Source organism: Narcine bancroftii, chromosome 1, assembly GCF_036971445.1.
Source record: "Narcine bancroftii isolate sNarBan1 chromosome 1, sNarBan1.hap1, whole genome shotgun sequence".
NCBI classification, from domain to species: Eukaryota; Metazoa; Chordata; class Chondrichthyes; order Torpediniformes; family Narcinidae; genus Narcine; species Narcine bancroftii.
Window position 1 is genome coordinate 323,068,207 of NC_091469.1, and position 12,919 is coordinate 323,081,125.

The 12,919-nt window shown below is 40.2% G+C and overlaps 1 protein-coding gene across 1 annotated transcript in view; it reads right to left on the reverse strand.

The window, feature by feature from the left end:
* The window catches only part of LOC138747760 (acidic amino acid decarboxylase GADL1-like), a 65,885-nt gene that overhangs the window by 42,370 nt on the left and 10,596 nt on the right, over positions 1 to 12,919 (reverse strand). The window contains exons 2-3 of the mRNA XM_069907316.1: positions 6,102 to 6,268; positions 4,508 to 4,634 (exon numbers count right to left, since the gene is read on the reverse strand). Of these exons, the coding sequence (XP_069763417.1) occupies positions 4,508 to 4,634; positions 6,102 to 6,268 (294 nt within the window). The remainder of the gene's footprint in view (positions 1 to 4,507; positions 4,635 to 6,101; positions 6,269 to 12,919) is intronic.

A 12,919-nucleotide genomic window follows, 5' to 3' on the forward strand; every position in this document is an offset into this window, starting at 1 on the left:
AAATGATTTAATTATTCTGCATGGATTGCAGAATCAGGTCTATTTTTACCCTTGCGTTGTTTGGTAAACTTTTAAAAGTAGCTAGCATCATGCCACTGGTTGGCGTCAGATCTTGGGGGAAATGCAAGAGCAGTGAAGCAACATGCAGAAACCATTGCTGATAACTGCTGAATCACATTCCCAAAGAATGTAATTTCCAATACTTGGCAGCAGTCCAGGAGCCAGCACAAGTGGCTTCAAAAACCAACACTGTAGTACAGAAAAGGTGAAATTTTACCCCAGCACCCTACACTCCACTCACATATTGTCACAATTCCTCTCCTGAGGGCAAATGACTTTGCTCCATCGGGGACATTTACATTTTCTTACAAAAAGCAGCCTCTATCCTCAAAGACCCTCATCACCCATGCCATGTCCTCTTCAAAAGGTACAGGAACCTAAAGATGAGCACTCAATGGCACAAGGACAGCTTCATCACCGCTGCCATCAGATTCCTGAATAATCAATGAACCAAAGACACGGCCTGACTTTTCGCGCATTATTATTTTTTTTATAATGTAAGAAGGTTTGTTTCCACTAAGACGCTGCTGCAAAAACACAATTTCATGACTTGTTCATGACAATAAATTCTGCTTAATTTCAGGTAAGCTGGGTTTGAAGTTCTGTTTTTAATATGTTATGCATTTTTCATGTGTGAATTCTATGAAAGGGAAATGGCTATTTGACTGTTGGATCTTATGAAGGGGGATCTTGTGTTGTTCTTCCAAGTGTACGGAGGTTAACTAAATATCTTTCTAGCAAACTGACAGAAAAACTACCTCACACAAACCATTATATTCTCATGCGTGAGCAAGCAATTCACAGCTGGTTGGCTGAATTGAGTATCTTGGGGCTGAAAAAGCAAACAGGTCCATCATAGGTCATGGACAATTTAAACAAACAGCAAATTCAGTGTTTGCAAGTTCTGACATGCGCCTCCTGACTGATGTGCCTGGAAAAATCTCTGGACTGAAACCGGGGTCAATAAAGATGTTGCGTGAGTGGGATCTGTTGCTGTAGCTAAACCCTACAACCTGAACCAACTCCATTTAAATGTTCCCAGGTATGGCAACAGGGGAAAGTGGACAGATTAACCAAGAGGACAATTTCAGGAATAGATGAAAGTAATTTGCCAAGTCAGATTTGGAAAGATCTGATCCTCACAAATTGGGGGAGGGAACACCAGGTGCTGCCCTCCAGAAGGAAGCAGCTTTGCTGAAAGATACCTGCATGTGTAGAACTGAATTTTAAGAAGAAAGAATGCTTTAAATAGGCAAGGGAAAATGTTCACAAGAGTAATTTTTAAAAAAAAATCTAAAATAGCAGTAAAATAAGATAGTGTCAACATTGCATTATTGTTTTCTGGAACCTACCTTGGGAGTTCTTTTTACCACAAAACAATAATATTTTGAACACATTATTCAGAATTAAACAAAATGCAGCAAATAGCTTGAAGTTTAATCTAGAGATGTAATATTGCATTAGTTTAATCCGTTTGTCTGTTGTTCCAAAGCAGTAGTTTTACATTCTTTCAACAGAGTATTCCATCACATACTTCAAAGACTTTCACTTGTCTTTGTTACCTTTTGGTTAAGATGCTCTCTTTTAACACTTGTCCAAAAAGAACAAAGAAAAACAGGTAAACAGACTGCCTCTGCACCTCAGTCTCTGTTGAAGGGCTCCTTTCAAGAGCAGTTATTAGGCCCTTTCAAACAGTCAAAAAGGCCAAGTGTAAAGGCAGAGATTCTCCGCCCTTGCGTCGGGAGACTTAATTCCATGAATGTGCCGTGGCCGGCTCCAAGGCGCTGACTGCAATCTCTCTTGTGGGGGGGGGGGGGGGGGCGGGGGGATGGGTCAGTGAAGGAGTGCAGAGCTCCGCTACCTATCATGAATGTAATGCCGCTGCAAGTGGGCTGACGACGTCATCAGCCTGAGATGCAGGAGCGGGATTTTTTTTTTATAAACACCGACAGCTCAGAGGGCATGAACGATGTCGATTCGGCGGGCGGTGCTACAGCACCAGTCACCTCCATCGGCTCCGGTGGGCACTACGAGGTGCCACTCCACATGAATGCAACTCAAGAGCAGCTCCTTGAAAGGTAAGTTTATGCTTTCCCTCTGTGCTTGTAGCCGGCCTCCAGGCAGAGGCCTGGCACGAAAGGGCACATTGAACCACTTCTTATTTTCCTCACTATTACAGTACCCTGGTTCAACTTGCTATGGGGTTTGCAAGGAAAACAGATGCAAGCAGCTGACAAAAGGTCAGCGACCTAGCAACTCCACTCCACTGTTCTAATTTTTCTTTTCATTATTCAGCATGAAAGCCAATGCTCAAGGCTATAATAAAACTGATGTTCGGCACATTTTTCTATCAGATATGCAAAACAGATTTGTCCTTTTCACATGACAGCTACACCTGTTGAACAACATAGCATGCCCGCTGTCACATTCTCCTCTAACCTTCAGAACAATAACAGCTCTGTTGAACAAAAAAACAAGCCCGCTGCAAATTGTAGATCATAAGAGAAAGTCTAGTGGGATTTCATATTAATTTTCAGATTCAGTGCCAAAGAATCGGCTCTCTTGCTTGCATTTTCAAACCTCATTATAAACAATTGGCTATGGATTGCAAAATCAACTCTCAATCACAAAACAAAAGGCGAGTTTAGTGAAGTCAAACTCAGTTTTAATATTAAGACTAGCAGTTTAAAAAAAAACCAAATTGGCATTAATCAGGATTCAGTCGGGGTATGGGCCCCGTGTCAGTAAACTGACCAGTGAGGCAATTAATTGCCAATAAACTGAATGGTCTCCATCTATACTGTGCTGTGATTCAGTGATGATAAGATTGACTCGTTGAAAATTGCTGCTTTTGAATTACATTTTCTAATTGTAATCCAACTGTATGCTTCAAGGTCAGAGCCATCGCCAAGCCCAATATTGTGTCCAGTAGCCAGTTTTGCAAACTGTAGCAAAAAAAAATCATGAATTAAAGATGGACATTTTCCATCTCTGGTTTGATGATTTTTAGGTCAAAATCAAATAGAAAATGAGAAAAACAATGGATTTGTGCTCTGATGACAAAAATCCCTCTAAGATAAGGCGCTTGAACTCTAATAGCCATGATTGAGTCTGCAGCACACATTCAGGAGAAGCAGCCAGCGTAAAAATCCTTGTTGCATTGAGAAAAGTGGTCTGGTGGAGTGGGCCGAGCGACCACATGGTTAGACAGGCCGAATCGCCACCCCAGTCGTCCGGCTCAAAATGGCGCGGGTCCCCCTTCAGACCCAAGGAGAAGCCTGCGGTCAACGACGTGTTGCCCAGGGGACGTCATGTTTCCGGGTGGTGCACCACCGGTCAGGGAGTGACGCCGCGACGCAATGACGTCACTTCCAGAAGCCGACACACACGTCACCGGAAGTGGGTGCTTCCCTGCGTGCGATGCGAGGTATTCAAACAACAGAGTCAGTTACTAGTTCACTCTCGAACTGCGTGGACATCTCTTGATTCCATAGTGCACGGCAGATGACCCCCAGCTCCTCCATGGCGGCAAACTCGGTCTTGGCTTGCTGGAGTTTGTCTTGTGAGAGGCGGCGAGTCCGTGCATACACTGGAGGCACGGCGGTCTCGATGTGGTGCTCCACATCATACTCTCTCAGTTGGAAAGGATAAAAGAGATTGTCCTACCCTGAATTAAGGTGTGGACTATAATTAAATTATGTACTTGTACCATAATAGCCAGCAAAGCTTAGTAAAATTTGACCATCCTTACACACTATACAGGGCCATTTGGTGTTCAAGTATATTGTCCACTTCACAATTAATTAGTATAGTGTTGGATTTTGCAGATTAGTGAAAGGACAGAAGGGGAATTTTAAGTAGACAAATAGAAATCTAAATTGTGCCATTAACTTTTCATTGCTTACAGCGTTATTGGCAAGGCCACCTTCCATTGCCCATCTCTTTGAACTGAACAGCGAAATAGGCCAAATAACATTGTCGAGAAACTGGCATCATGCATTGGATAGAACAGAACATTGTCCATTAAAGGAATGGTGATAGCCAGCAAAACAGTATTTCTTCAATTCTGCGACAGTGCCAAGCATAGTTAATGTAGCAATTAGCATGATGCTTTTAACAGTGCCTGCGACCCGGGGGTTCAAATCTGGCACTGTCTGTAAAGAATTTCACGTTCTCCCTATGTCTGCATAGGTTTTCTCCCACCCTCCACAATGTACGAGTTAATTTGGATGTAATTGAGCAGCAAGGGTTTAAATGGCCAGAATCGGCTTCTACCGTATAGTAAATGAAAAATTAAATTTTAAATTTAAATCCTGTATACTCAAACACCTTCATTCAGGGTAGAATGATCTACATTATTCTTTCCAATTGAGAAAGACCATTTTTCTCAATGCCACAGGATTTTTTTTAAAACAAAGCGCATGATTAAAAAGGCTCATCACCCCACCTGTTTTCACACTATACTTTATGACATCCCGACAACGTTGCAGCAGTTGGTGATGGGATTCTCCAGTGTCCCTCAATTCCAAGTCAAGGCGCTTCTTAAGCTCTTCAGGAGGTTGCCACTCACACACCTGCAAAGTATATGCAAACTTAGGAACATTGCCTATTTTATAAATAAGTCATACATTTTGAACCTTTTTTGAATTATTTACAGTAGAGATACACATTTAAAAATCAAATGTACAGATTTGTTTGGAACAAAACAGTTCTCAATGGGTTAAGGAGTTTTTGGATTTTAAATGAAGGTGCTGCAGTGCTCCAACTAGTGGTCCATGCAATTACAGTGGAAAGTGTACATTTGTGTGAGAAATGCATGCAGAACTGCAATTTCTAAACTCGTTTCATTAATTTTAATTCCTTACTTTGAATAATGCACCATAAAATCTTTAACTACATCAAAACCCATAATTATTTCATTTCATTTTTGTACTATTTTTAATTTTCAAGAAATCCAAGCTAATAAAATCCCCTAAATTTGCACACGAACTAAAAATATTTGCTACAGAAGCAATAATGCTAAGAACCTTCCCCCACCCCCATCCTTATCTCTAAGTCACAGGAATAGGATGAGTGAATGCAAAAATGACAATAATTCAGTTGTGTTAACAGTAGAGCGATTTGAAAGATTTTCGAAAACAAAATTGGAGGAAAAATGAAAAAAATAATAGTGAGCGTTAAATGGAAAAATTGAATGTTTGTGCCTCATGGAGCAGAGTTCTTCAATTAAAAAAAATGTAGACATACAGCAGGGTGACGGCCCTTCCGGCCCATGCTGCCAAATACCCCAATTGACCTACAACCCCTGTACATTTTGAATGGTGGGAGGAAACCGGTGCACCAGGAGGAAACCCAGGCAGACATGGGGAGAACGCACAAACTCCTTATAGACAGCACCAGATTCGCACCTGGGTCACTGGCACTGTAAAATAGCGGTGTGCTGACCGCTATTTAACAATTATTAAACATTAAAACCAATTCTGAAGTGTCTAACCATCATCAAAAATAGCAAAGTTCAAGGACAGAGCAGCAAAGCAATAGACTGTCAAACTTTTAGTGTTGTTTGTTTAACTTACACAAATGTTTTAATTCATATACATGATATACTTTAATTTTTGCCTGCCATAAGGCAGACAAAAGTTGTAATCAAGGGAAGCAAAAAAAAAGTCCCTCAGAGATGCAGGAACTTCAGGGACACGGAGCAAAATGACCCTTCAGCACGAAGATTGTGAAAAATCAGGCCATCTAATTTCTAAACACTCGATTCAACACAATGCTATTCGACATTAAATTACAATCATCTATCCTATGAGTAGCAAATTGTTCTGAGCTCAGTTAGAGATATGCAGATAGATTTTTATTCACCGATATAAAAACACCAAAATTTTTTAAAAAGAGCTTGTGTATTCGCTTTCCTGTTTTTGGATGTGGGATTTTTTTTTAATTCCTATTAAAAGGTACTGCTCAGTAGCTGATGTCTCACTGGTTATTGCCTTAAAATAACTTTTGCTTGCAGACAACAGTGATCTGAGGGTTCATACCTTCTCATTAACATCAGTGGCTTTCTTTATAGCATCTTCCATGATGATTGGGAATGCTTCTTCAACAAACCTTTCGCCCGCTTTTGCATCTAGAAGAGGTCCATTCAAAACTACCCCGTCCACCAGAATTGCACCCTTCTTAAGATGTTGGTCTTTTTTAAATTCATCTATTTAGAGAAATTACAGGACAATTTTAGAATTCCGGAAAATTGCATATGTGGTGCATTTGCATCGTAATAATAACTATTTTCTTGATCTCAATCAACAATAAAATACAAATATTCTACTTATTCATCTTCTGTTCTAAACCAACAATTACTGAGAGTGATACTTAACATGAAAACGATCTTGTTGAGTACACACATCAATGAACAAGAAGTCCTCAATCAATCCTACTGATAATAATTAAAACCTGGAACATGTTTTTCAAGAACATTTTGACACGGCCTTGTTTGTAATTAAATTTATTTTTATCTGCCCAGTTCCGACCAAATCTGTAACAGAAATTAGGCTGAGAATCTGATCCAAGCTAAGCACACTCTGCTGGAAGAACTCGCCGGGTCAAAAAGCATCAATGGGAGAAAAAGAACGGCTGACATTTCAGGCTGAAGTCTTTCATCAAGACCAAAATGTCACCCAGCATCAGGATGACTGCAATCGTCCAGCAGAGTGTGCTTTGCTTCAGATTCCAGCATCTGCAGTCTCATGTGTCTCCAATCTAATCCAAGCCTATTATGGAGTAATTATTGGCATTAACTAATTACTGGTGATGATTTGAAATTTCAGGACAATTTTGCCTGTCCCTCTGTGTTGTAGCAGCTGACCTCCATTCAGAAACTCTTTCAAGATGATTGATGATGATCCAAGTGTACAAATTGAAGCTATGTTTATTGTGATTTTTTTTTTACTTCTACTTCATCTCCTATTCAATTTTATACTGAAGACAATAACTGGTATCAGTCAAATCAAATGTTAGGATGCTCTCTGGAGGACACCAAAAGAAATTCATCTAACGACTGAGAATGATTAGATTGGGGTGAGGTTAGCATCAGTACTCGATATTCTCTCATATGGTCATCGCACAGAGGGAATGCCTTAAATGTTGTTCGGAGATAACTTGCAAATTTTAATATGAGCATATGAGGCCTAAAGGCACTTCAGAAAATCATGCAACTCAGTAGAAGACAAAGAGAAATAGTACCCGAGTTATCTGTATGATTGTTCCAAAAATACCTTCCTTTTTTAAGCCTCTGTACAATTCCATTTGGAGAACAACTTCCGGTAAAATTAAACTTCAACAAAAAATATGGAACAGAGAGTATCCAAATCATGTACATGCAGCCATTGATCCTCAATGTGAATCATCTCACTTTTGGTGTCCAGTGCATTGGTAAGTTCAACAAGATCTGTAACAGTGAAACGTCATAGGCCAAAAGCCAATCTTTAAACTTCAAAACAAAAATTCAATTCAAATGAAGGGTGAAAGAATTTAAGCAAATTCATTAAAAAGGTAACTTTCAAATATGCTTCAGTAGAGGACAAGTGAAGCACCTTTGGAAAAAAAATACGCTGACGGTGTAGTATAAATTTAATATGAGAATCAGCAGGTGGATCTTAACCAAGGATAACAGCTAATGGGTTTACAAATTAATCAACAGTGAAATCTACAAATCCTACAGGGAAAAGTTCATCAAGATAAATGTCACGATATGCAGAAAATATTCCGAAGGGCAATAAGACAAAGGGAAATAATACAATGTTCGTCAGTTAGAAGTTTCTTCACGAGGCAACAACAGCAGGACACACTGTGTGCTGAAAACTCCACTGAAAAGGCAGTCATTATGAGTTTGCTATTTCCTGTAATTATTTATAAGGAACTAAATCACAACATGCTTTGCTCATTATATAAATAAGATGAAAGTCTTCTCACAATAAAAAAAAAGATTGTAACAAATAATTCCCCAGGTGTAAATATAATCAATTCAAACAACTATTACGGTTGAAATTAAAGAAAAACACACATATCAGTGGAGAACTGGCTTCATTGGGGAAAAAGCAGGCAGTCATTTATAGAAGTGGCAAACCAGAAGCAGGTGCTAATAAAAATGTTATATTGCTAGGTCCCCAGATTTTATACCACTGCATAAAATTTAATGACTTGTACATCTTGCCCATTGTTACATCCTGGGGCCCACTCCTGTTGTCTCGTGATTAATGTCATACAGCAGAGGCTGAAGGACGGTTTAGGGCAAAGGAAGCAAGGAGTAGTGGGCAATAGGGATGAAATTAATACCAGTGGTACCTGGACTGGGTGGGGGGTTGATGAAGCAGATTCTCATTATGTTAGAAATTTTATAGTAATAGGATACCTAGATTCCTAAATGATCGGTCTTCAACTTCCAGCTCTTCTCTGTTCTCCTCAAAGATGCCAAGGGTAGGGACTTTAACTTCACCAACTCTAATTCTCGCTCTAGAATAGCCATTCTCGACCTTTGTTCGGCCATGCTCCCCAGCGCACACCCCCCCCCATCCAAAGTAAATGGGCCCCCTTCCCTGCGAAGCAATCAAGTTTTGGTCTCTCTCCTACCAACTATACAAAAAACTTAAGAAGTATTTATGTCATGCAAGACAAAAAGAAAACAAGGCTTTTTCTTAAATGTACTGTGCCCCTCCCATAGAATGCCTATTTTAGAATATCCATTTCCACTGTATCTGCTAATTCTACAACAGAAATTACAATAGAGGTACACAATCCTCTATCCAGACATCTAAAATCCAGAAAGCTCCAAAAAACCGGTGGGTGGGGAGGGGGAAGAGACAGCAGCATGACTTGGGTGGGCGAGGGGGGGAGACGGCAGTGTGACTCGGGCGGGCGAGGGGGGGAAACAGCAGCGCGACTCGGGTGGGCGAAGTGGGGGTGGGGGTGGATACGGCAGCACAATTCAGGTGGGCTTAAATCTGGGACAGCTGGCTCTTGTTCTGAAATCCGGAACACACTGTCCCTCAAGGGTCCGCATAAAGGATTGTGTACTTGCACATGATTTTTTTAAATGTAAAACAATCAGTTTAAACTGCAGCTCTAACCCTGTTTAGCTTGTCAATTTCCCAACCACTGAAAAAGGTATTAAGTTCACATTGAATTAAATTAAAAAATATTCAATTAATCAACTTCGTTGAATGGGATTTCAGATTGCCTTCATTGAACTGGAAAGTGAGTGCATTAGGGGAAGATTGTAGTCTGGTCTTAAATAAAAATTCTTAAAACCAGCCCAATACTCATTTTTGGAGGTTAAAATTCTTCCCCTTGACTTCAATTCAAATCAGTGAAGTTTTCAGAGGTTACCAACCTACAAGACTGATTTATTATATAATGTAGAAGGACAAAGTGAAATTGACAGATTCTCTAAGTGGGCAGAGAGTGGCCAGATGAAACGCAATGTGGACAAGTGGAAAGTATTGAAAACTGGAAGGGAAAATGTCACGTATTCCATAAATGTGTTCAAACGGCTAAAAATGAATGTTTCAGACATTGATGTTTCATGACAGCTAATCATCCAAAATACTGAACTACAAGTCAGAGGAAATCATATCAAATAGAATTGAGCACCAAACCACTTCAGCTTTTTGTCCAGTCCCAATCACTGAGATGAGAGATTCAAGCATAAGGAAGTAACTCAAAAAATGAATGTAGACCATCCAGAATAGACTCTTTTTTTAAAAACTAAAATAAAGTGTTTGAGAGTCTGTCTTCCACAGGAAGCAGCTTGGGAAAAGTAAAGAATTAAGTTGGTCAACAATGTATCAATTGAATCTAGTAAAGGTGTGGAATTGATACAAAGAGGGACAAACACGTTTAATGAATTTTTTGGAGGGAGAACTGACAAAGTTTATGGAATTATTTAAGAATCAATCAAGTGTTATATGGATATTTTTTGGATGAACACTTGCATTCATTTTATAATATTCTTTGACTTACAGCTTCAATTATAATTAACTGATCCAAATTCATAATTTTTCCTGGCTTTCAATGTAATCACCTCAAGTTTTGATTGTGAAAATATTATTACAGTTGTAGGTGACTATAAGAAATCAAATTCCTGCCAATTCTATCAGAAGGAATATAAGGAAGTGTGAATGCTGAACGACCTAAGGAACTGCTCACACTAACCGTCCGAGACTCTTATATACGTGAAACAATATTTATTTGTATATAGATGAAACACTTGTCCTGCATACAATATGTATTGTTTGTCTGTAGGGGTGTTATGTCTGGTTGTGTGCCTGCATATTTTACACTGAGGGCTGGAGAACACTGTTTTGTCAGGTTGTACTTGTGCAATCAGATGACAATAAACTTGACCTCTAGCTTTTTAAGACTGTTCATCAATTTTTATCAGAGCTGAAAGAAAATATCGACTTTTTCAGAGCAGTAAACTTTCCCTTTGTTAAAATCGATTGCTTTCAAATAATTTTGAACCACAGTATTGAAACTTACTTGCAAGTACGTCAAATATTTCATCCCTGTTCCATTTTAATCTTGTTGATTATTGAATTCATTTCATTTGGTACATATAATATTTTCTATATTTATCAAGCCAAAATGCAGCTTATAAATGATAGCATTACAGCAAGCAAGATAGCTGGATAAATATTCTTCACTCATAAGTTACAGCCCATTTTAAAGCCATTCATTCTGCCTTGCCATAGTTGCATTGCAAATTCCAATGTGTACAGCTGATGTCCCTTTTGACAAGCAGTGGTACTGCAGCAACGGCATGCGGGAGAGTACAAGTACAATGTGACTGTTCGTAACAATATAAAAGGGTGAAATGATCCATATTTACAATCTTAATTGACACTTTCAGTAACCAGTGCTCGGTTTCTGTACGTAGACAGTGCTAGGCAGCGCTTGATTGCATTCTCACTGAACACCTACTCTCAGTGGCAGCATAAAGAATGATGGCTTAATGACATGTCAGATGGTGACCAGTGTATCCCATCATGAGTCATGTTTACTGGAGAGGGCAGGAACGGAGGTTGTGAAAAGGGTGCGATGTGGTTTCCAGGCAGCATGAAAAAAAACACTAATGTGTGCACAAGAACAAAGCTCGACTTTGAATGTTAAAATCTGAAATTGTTAATTTTTTTTCCAGTGGTTGCTTCTGTAACATTCCATTCAGCATTCCTTTCAGTGTAGATTGTGGCAATATTACTTTATAATTTGCTTAAAATTTCTGTCTGATGCTACAAGCGTAATTAGTTGCTAGGCCGATCAAGAATACAGCAAGTCCTGAATTAACATCATTTCGTTCAACATTGTTTCCTTTTAATGTTGAAGAGAGAAAAAATAAAGTACTGTGATTGGTGCTGCCCTCTCACAATGTTTTCTTTTCAAACATTTATTCCTTGATTACCCCTGTTGCAATGAGTGCCAAACGTGCACTATGCACCTCACCCCATACCAGCCACCACCAACTATGACTGCCGTCACTCACTGATGCACCAAAATTGATTAAATTGTTTTTATTAATCTTTCTTAAATGTCTGTATAGCACACATTTATTTCAATGTTTAATATTAGAAGTGTTTTGGGTCATTATATAGAAGATTGTTGATGATCTTGTGACCAGAAATAAACCAGAGGAACTTGATGGGTTTTTTTTAAATAAATGACCCTATGGTAAAATTGGTTTAGTTTAATATCGTTTCACTTCATGTAGCACTTTCCAAGAACGTATCAACATAGTTAAGAGAGAAACTACTATACCAGCATCAAAGATGATAGAAGCTTGGATGCCAATGGCTAAATAAACCGGAGAAATCTTGTATAAATGTTCATTACTCTTCACAATGTACATTGGTTCACCAACGTGAGTGAGATCCCATCCGCGCATTCACAGCCATTACATCCTTTGACTTGTGAGGAGCAGCACACGATTTTGGCGTGGGAGCAAAAAGCGCAAAATCAGTGGGGAAATCGCAGTAGAGCGACCCCCAAAAAAGCACTAAGTTAGTGGGCCTGCAGGAGCAGAGCCCTGAGGGAGATCGCAGGAGTGCGATCCACAAAAATAGAATCAAATCCCCAAACGAGCTCTCCAGAGAAGGATGGGAGCGGTAAAAATTCCAGGACTGCCGGTGGGAGGTTCCCGGGTCCCGCTGAGGGGAGGCCTGATGTAGCACTCCAGAGGTGGGAGGTGTACCGGAAAAGGTCTGGGACAACTGGCGGGAGGGTCCCAGGTCCAGGTGAGGGGCTGGGGCAGAGGAGAAAGAGCCCTAGGAGGGCCTCTAAGAAGAGCCCCCATAGCGCTTCGTTAGCGCCAAAAATCCAGCAGGCTTGCCGGGGTGCAATGTCCCAGCTGAGGAGCAGCAAGACCGATCTGCCTCCATTGGGGGTGGGATCAGACGGCAGTGGCCTACCTTCATTGAAGGTGGGGCCTGAGGCTGGCCCAGCTTCGTTGAAGTTAGGGTTTGCAAATGATAGCAGTGATGCTGATCTACCTCCGCGGGGGTGAGATCAGGTGAGTGATCTACCTTCACTGAAGGTGGGACATTCCAAGAAATCAGTGTTGGTGCCTACCAAGAGGTTAAAATTCTTCAGCTTCATTATTGATACAGAAGACACAAGACTTACCCTACCAGAGGATAAAGCAGCAGAGATCAGGACTGCCTGCAGAGGGCTCGTGACAGAATGTCGTCCCTCCATAAGAAAGGAGGTCAGATTGATTGGAAAACTGGTGGTGGCTTTCCCGGTGGTACAACATGACCCGCTATATTATAGGTTCCTGGAAAGAGACAAAATATCTGCTCTTAAGGCAGCC